This window comes from Empidonax traillii, unplaced genomic scaffold, assembly GCF_003031625.1.
Source record: "Empidonax traillii isolate 1590-97213 ecotype Southwest subspecies unplaced genomic scaffold, ASM303162v1 scaffold3536:size24313, whole genome shotgun sequence".
NCBI classification, from domain to species: domain Eukaryota; kingdom Metazoa; phylum Chordata; class Aves; order Passeriformes; family Tyrannidae; genus Empidonax; species Empidonax traillii.
The window spans coordinates 2,705-9,691 of NW_020958729.1; the positions used below are offsets into that span (position 1 = coordinate 2,705).

The window sequence follows — 6,987 nt, forward strand, 5'->3', positions numbered from 1 at the left end:
AAACTGGGAGAAAAACCGGGAGAAAAAATGGGAGAAAAACCGGGATGAACCGGGAGAAAAAATGGGAGAAAAACCGGTATAAACCGGGAGAAAAACCGGGATGAACCGGGAGAAAACGGGGATGAAAACCGGGAGAAACCGGGAGAAAAAATGGGAGAAAAACCGGGATGAACCGGGAGAAAAACCGGGAGAAAACGGGGATGAAAACCGGGAGAAACCGGGAGAAAAAATGGGAGAAAAACCGGGATAAACCGGGAGAAAACACGCCCGGGGGGGGAGCGGGGAGGGTGTGGAGGGGAAGGCGAATTTTTTGGGCTTGGGAAGGTGAATTTTTGAGGCACAGAAACCTTAATTTTGGGGCGTGGAAAGGTGAATTTTGGGGGTGGAAAGGTGAATTTTGGGGGTGGAAAGGTGATTTTTTTGAGTGAATTTTGGGGAATGAAACACGGGGGGGTTTTGGGGTGTGAAAAACATGAATTTCGGGGTGTGAAAAGCCTGGATTTTGGGGGCATGGAAAACCCGGGTTTTGGGGCGTGAAAAGCTTCATTTTTGGGGGATGAAAAGCTGAATTTTTGGGGTGTGAGATTCATGAATTTCGGGGTTATGAAACGCTGAATTTCGGGCTTGAAATGCTGAATTTCGGGGCATGAAAAGAGGCCTTGAAAAGGTCATGAAAAGCCTTTATTTTGGGCATGAAAACCTGAATTTTAAGGTTTATGGAAACCCGGAATTTGGAGCACAAAAAAAAAAAAGCTTAATTTTGGGGGCATGAAGCCCTTAATTTTGGGGCATAAAGCCCTTGTTTTTAGGACTTGAAGACCTTTATTTTGGGGCTTGAAAACCTTAATGTTGGGGCATAAAAAAACCCTTAATTTGGGGGCATAACCCTCTTGTTTTTAGGACATGAAAACCTTCATTTTGGGCTTGAAAGGCCTTAATTTTGGGCACGAAAAACCTTAATTGGAGGGGCATAAAAACCCTTAATTTTGGGGCACAAAACCCCGAATTTCAGTCGGGAAAAGCCTCGATTTTCTGGGCTCTGAAGCTCCAGGGGCCGGTGGGATCTTTCCCGCGTGGGGAGTGACCGTGTCGGGGAACGGAGACCCCGGGAATTTTGGGATGGACGCTGCGGGAATTCCCGCCGGGATCGGGACTAAAACTCCACCTTCACAACCCTCCCGTGTCCCGGGATGGACGGGGAAGGAATTCCCGGTGGGATCGGGCCGGGCGGGATCCATCCCCGCTCTCCTTGGAGCGGACACGGAGCTCAGGGAAGGAATTCCCGGCGGGATCAGACGGGGCGGGATCCATCCCTGCTCTCCTTGGAGCGGACACGGAGCCCAGGGAAGGAATTCCCGGCGGGATCAGACGGGGCAGGATCCATCCCTGCGCTCCTGGGGAGGGGTCGGGAGGAATTCCCGGCGCTGGGAATGCCGGAGGAGGGAGAAGCGGGGGGATAGATCACGTCCAAGACATCCCAGGATTCGGGTAAATCCCAAAAAAGGGGGTTTTTTTTTGGGAGCGGCGGGTGATCCCAGCGCTCTCCCGGCAGATCCGCTACACCGGCTGCTCCATGAACCCCGCGCGATCCTTCGCCCCCGCCGTCATCGTGGGCGACTTCAGCGACCACTGGGTAAGGACGGGGGTGGGATAAACCCCCCCAAAAAATTCCCCCCCTCCCCCAAAGCCTCGGAGCCAGCTCCCGGCGGGATCCCGCCTGGAGCAGGGATGGGAGAGGAGGAAAAGGAGAGGGAGGTGCCAGCCCGGCTGGTCCCACGCGGGGTTGCGACAGGAGCGGGGCGTGGGGTTTGTCGCGAGTGACTGGGCGGGAGGAGCGAGGCCGGTGGAGCGCGGGGGTCCTTCCCTGCTTCCAGGGGGGATTTTGGCTCGGGGGGATGAGCTCAGAGGGGTCCAGCCCAAGGTGGTGCTTCCTCTTCCTTTTCCTTTTCCTCTTCCTCCTCCTTTCTCCTCCTTCTCTTTCTCCTTTTCTTCCTTCTCTTGTTCTTCCTCCTCTTGTTCCTTCTCCTCTTCCTCCTCTTCGTCTTCCTTTTCCTTCTCCTCTTCCTCCTGTTCGCCCTTCTCCACTTCTTCTTCTTCTTCCTCCTCCTTCTCCTCTTTTTCTTCCTTCTCCTCCTCCTCTTCTTCCTCCTCCTTCTCTTCTCCCTCTCCTGCTTCTCCTCTTCTTCCTCCTCTTCCTCTTCTTCTTCCTCCTCCTCTTCTTCTTCTCCCCCTCCTCCTCCTCTTCCTCCCTGTCCCCCCACCGTTCAAACCCTCGGGAAGAAGCTCCCCCAGAGGACCCTAAACCCCCCTCCCAGCACATCCTGGACGGGCCCCTCATCATCGACGGGCTGGGAAGGCGGGGAGGGGGGAGGAGAGAGGGCCGGGGGTGATTTGGGAATCCGGGACCCCCCTAGAGCAGAGCCGAGGGCTCCGTTCCGCTCCCTCCGGGACCCGCGGGGGGCTCCGGGGATGGTCCCCCCACCCCCGAGAGGGGTCCTGGTCTGGCTCTGCTCCCTCTGGGACCCCCGGGGGGCTCCGGGGATGGTCCCATCACCCTCCCACTCCCTGGAGGGATCCCAGCCGGGTCCTGCTCCCTCCGGGACCCCCGGGGATGGTCCCACCACCCTCCCACCTCCAGGAGGGGTCCCAGGCGGGCTCTGCTTCCTCTGGGGGGCTCCGAGGATGGTTCCCCCACCCTCCCAACCCTCGGAAGGGGTCCTGGTCGAGTTCTGCTCCCTTTGGGACCCCCGGGACCCCCGGGGATGTTCCCCCCACCCTCCCCCCTCCGGGAGGGGTCCCGGCCGGGTCCTACTCCCTCCAGGACCCCTGGGACCCCCGGGGATGTTCCCCCCACCCTCCCAGCCCCGGGGGGGTTCCCAGCCGGGTTCTGCTCCCTCCAGGACCCCCGGGGATGGTCCCACAGCCCTCCCACCCCTCGGAAGGGGTCCTGGCCGGGTTCTGCTCCCTCCAGGACCCCCGGGACCCCCGGGGATGTTCCCCCCACCCTCCCACCCTCAGGAGGGGTCCCGGCTGGGTTCTGCTCCCTCTGAAACCCCCTGGGATGCTCCCCCCACCCTCCCACCCCCAGAAGGGGTCCCAGCCAGGTTCTGCTCCCTCTGGGACCCCCGGGGATGGTCCCACAACCCTCCCACCTCCAGGAGGGGTCCCAGGCGGGCTCTGCTCCCTCTGGGGGGCTCCGAGGATGGTCCCCTCACCCTCCCACCCCCGGGAGGGGTCCCGGCCGGGTCCTGGGACCCCCAGGGATGGTCCCCAACTCTCCCACCCTCAGGAGGGGTCCTGGCCCGGTTCTGCTCCCTCCGGGACCCCCGGGACCCCCGGGGGTTGTCCCCCCACCCTCCCACTCCCGGGAGGGTTCCCGGCCGGGTCCCACTCACCCCTTCGTGTCCCCCCACAGGTGTTCTGGGTGGGCCCGCTGCTGGGCGCGGCCGTGGCCTCTCTGCTCTACAACCTGGTGCTGTCCCCGCAGCCCCGGACGCTGCAGGAGCGCTTGGCCATCCTGCGTGGCCGCGGCCCCGACCACGAGTGGGCCGAGCGCGAGGCCCGGCGGCGGCAGTCGGTGGAGCTGCACTCGCCCCACTCCCTGCCCAGGGGGATGTCCGAGAAAGTGTAACCCAAACCCACGCACCCACGCACCCACGCACCCCACAGCTCTCCCCGCGGGGCCGCGAGAGGAGCCCGGAGCTTTTTCCCCCCCCCCCCCCCCCCTCTCCCCACTCCTCTCTCTCTCCCTCTCCCCTCCACTTCGTTTTTCATCCCACGGGGAGGCGCAGACACCGCCTGAGAAGTGGGGGGGGGGAACACCCACGCACCCACCCACGCACCCACTGGGATTGCCCCCGGGGTCGCTCCTTCCCAGTGTCCCCCCCTACCCCACCCGGGACAGGATGGGGGGGTCACGGAGCCCACTCGGGACAGGATGGGGGGGGTCACGGAGCCCACTCGGGACAGGACGGAGGGGGTCACAGAGCCCCCCGGGGCAGCACGGAGGGTCACGAAGCTCCCACCCGGGGCAGCACGGAGGGTCTCGGAGCCACCCCTCCCCGCCCCCGTGTGAGGGGGGGGGGAGGCTGTTTCCCCGTGTCTCCCTCCCCGCTGACCCCACGCGCGGGAGCTGCAGGGCTGTCATTAAGGGCTGGGCGTGGAGGTTTCCACCCGCGGATGCCTCACCGCCGCTGAACTCTGCTCGCCGTGCCCCGCCGGCTCCCGCGGGTGGCCCACGGACCGCCAGTTCCGCTCCACTTCCCGCCCACGCGGGACACGCGGGAGCTTTTCCTGAGCTGAGAAGGCCGCGAATAAACCCGTGGGTCCCCCCGGACCCCCCCTTGGGGAGGTTTTGAGAGTCCTGGGAGGGCAAAAAAACCCGATTTTCAGCCCAAAAATCAGCTCGTGGGGCTGGCTCTGTCCTTCATCTCCCGGAGTTTTTCCCGGTTTTTTTTTCCCTCTGGATCGGCCGGAACGCGCGAAGGGAACGCTCAGACCGGATAAAATCGGGATTTCGGGAGGAATTTGGGGGTTGGGAGGGACCTTAAAGCTCGTCCCGTTCCATCTCCCGCCATCCCGGGGGGATCCAACCCGGCCTTGGGATATTCCCAGGAAATCCTGGGAGATCCATTCCGGGGAGAGGAATTCCCTTCCCAAAATCCCATCGGTTCGCTTCCTGCATCCCAGACCTTCCTCCAGACCCTCCGGTCAATTAACGAGGCGATTAATTAACGCGTTAATTAACGCGAAATGACATCCCCCCCCCCCCCCCCAGGAGGCTTTTGGGGATTCCCGTTCTGATCCATCTTCCGGCCGCGGGGAAAAAAAACCTGGAGCTGCTTCTCCTGGTCCGAATTCCCGACGGGAATTCGAGGCTCGGGCTCGGAAAAAAACTGCCCGAAAAAATAATAAATAAATAAATAAATAAATAATCAAATAAATAAACAAACAAATAAATAAATATTAATAATAATAAATATTAATAATAATAAACCCGGCAACGGGAATAAAATCGCGTTTTAAATCAAATCTCCAGAATAATAATAATTTAAAAAATCGTATTTAAATTATTAAATTATTAAATTATTAAATTATTAAATTATTAAATTATTAAATTATTAAATTATTAAATGCCCGGTTTTAAAAAGTCGTTTGGGGGTTTCTGGTGGTTTTTTTTTTATCTGATTGTTTAATTTTTTAAAATGTAATTGTAGTGTTTTAATTATTTGTGTAAATAGAAATAATGGTGTCATTACGTTGTGGGATAACAGATAAAATTATTCTAGATTATTATTAAAATTGTATAAATTATAATACAAATTTTAATATATTCATATATTATACATATAAACCATTATGTTCGTTATAATATATATTTTTATACATTTTAATAGATTATATAGTTTTATATATTTATACATAAATCTTAGATATAAAAATATATAATATATGTGGGAATGGGAAAAATCCCTGGGAGAACATGGAATTAAACCCACCAATCCAGACCCACCTGAATCCTGGGAATCCCAAACAGGACATGGAATTAAACCCACCAATCCAGACCCACCCGAATCCTGGGAATCCCAAGGCAGGGGGGGAGGGGCTTTTTTTTTCGTGCTTTTTCCCTGTTCCCGGCTGCAAAAATTCCCTGGAACACCTGCCCAGGTAGATGGAACACTTACCTGGGTACCTGGAACACCTACCCAGGTAGATGGAACACCTGCCCAGGTAGATGGAACACCTGCCCAGGTAGATGGAACACCCCCCTGGGTACCTGGAACACCTGCCCAGGTAGATGGAACACTTACCCAGGTGCCTGGAACACCCTCCTGGGTACCTGGAACACCCCCCTGGGTAGCTGGAACACCTGCCCAGGTGGATGGAACACTTACCCAGGTAGATGGAACACCCGTCCAGGGACCTGGAGCACTTACCCAGGGACCTGAAACACCTGCCCAGGTAAATAGAACACTTACCCAGGTAGATGGAACACTTACCCAGGTAGATGGAACACCTGCCCAGGTGCCTGGAACATCTCCCTGGGTACCTGGAACACCCATACAGGGGCCTGGAACACCTGCCCAGGTAAATAGAACACTTACCCAGGTAGATGGAACACCTGCCCAGGTCCCCGGAGCAGCCGCTCAGAGCCCACCCCCGACCCTGCGAAGTTGCCTCGGGCGATTTTCGGGGGCTGCATTCGCTCCTTCCGAGTTCGAGGAGGACCAGGAGGAGGAGGAGGAGGACGAGGACGAGGACGAGGACGAGGACGAGGATAAGGAGGAAGATCCCGGCGCGGCACGAGGCTCCCGTGCCCCCTCCGCGTGGGTGTCAGGTCTGTCAGCACCGCCCGACCTGCCCGATGCCACCCCGAGCTCCTCTTGCCCAACCGCCCTTCCCCTCCCCTGACGCATCAAAAGGGCTCTTTTAACTCCTCCGAGTTCCCGGAGAGCCAGGCCGGGCCCCGCAGGAGCCGGGAACGTCCCAGGGAAAGGAGGGAAAGGATGGAGGGAAAGGAGGAATCCCAAACAGCCCCCGGGAGAACCAGCTTGGCACGGCACGGCACGGCACGGCACGGCACGGCACGGCTGGCTTCTCCCTCCGGAAGTTTTTTTTTTTTCTCCTCCTCCCCCTCCCCGTCATTCCCAGCCGGATTTGATGATATCTCTCCCAGCCAGCCGAGGGATTTTCCTGGTCGTTATCCCGGCTCCAGAATCCTGGAGAGGCTGGAAGTTGTTTGTTTGTTTAATTTTTTTACTGGATCGCTGCGGTGGAGGAGGAGGAGGAAGGGACAGCCCCCCCCGATCCAGGGAAGGGTTTGGAAAATTGGGAACAAGGGAGAGTTTTATCCAGCCCGAGCCGCGTTCGGGGCCGAGGGGAAGCAGCAGATGCAACGATCGCTCCGCCCTGGAATCCGGCCAAGGGCGTCTTGAAATACCGGCTTGCAAAACTTTCACCAAAACGCGCCAGCGGGACCAGGTGCTT

The 6,987-nt window shown here is 57.9% G+C and overlaps 1 protein-coding gene across 1 annotated transcript in view; it reads left to right on the forward strand.

The window, feature by feature from the left end:
• The window catches only part of LOC114072586 (aquaporin-2-like), a 6,199-nt gene extending 2,568 nt beyond the window's left edge, over nt 1-3,631 (forward strand). The window contains exons 3-4 of the mRNA XM_027910462.1: nt 1,553-1,633; nt 3,416-3,631. Coding sequence (XP_027766263.1) covers nt 1,553-1,633; nt 3,416-3,631 — 297 coding nt within the window. The remainder of the gene's footprint in view (nt 1-1,552; nt 1,634-3,415) is intronic.
• The last annotated feature ends 3,356 nt before the right edge of the window (nt 3,632-6,987 follow it).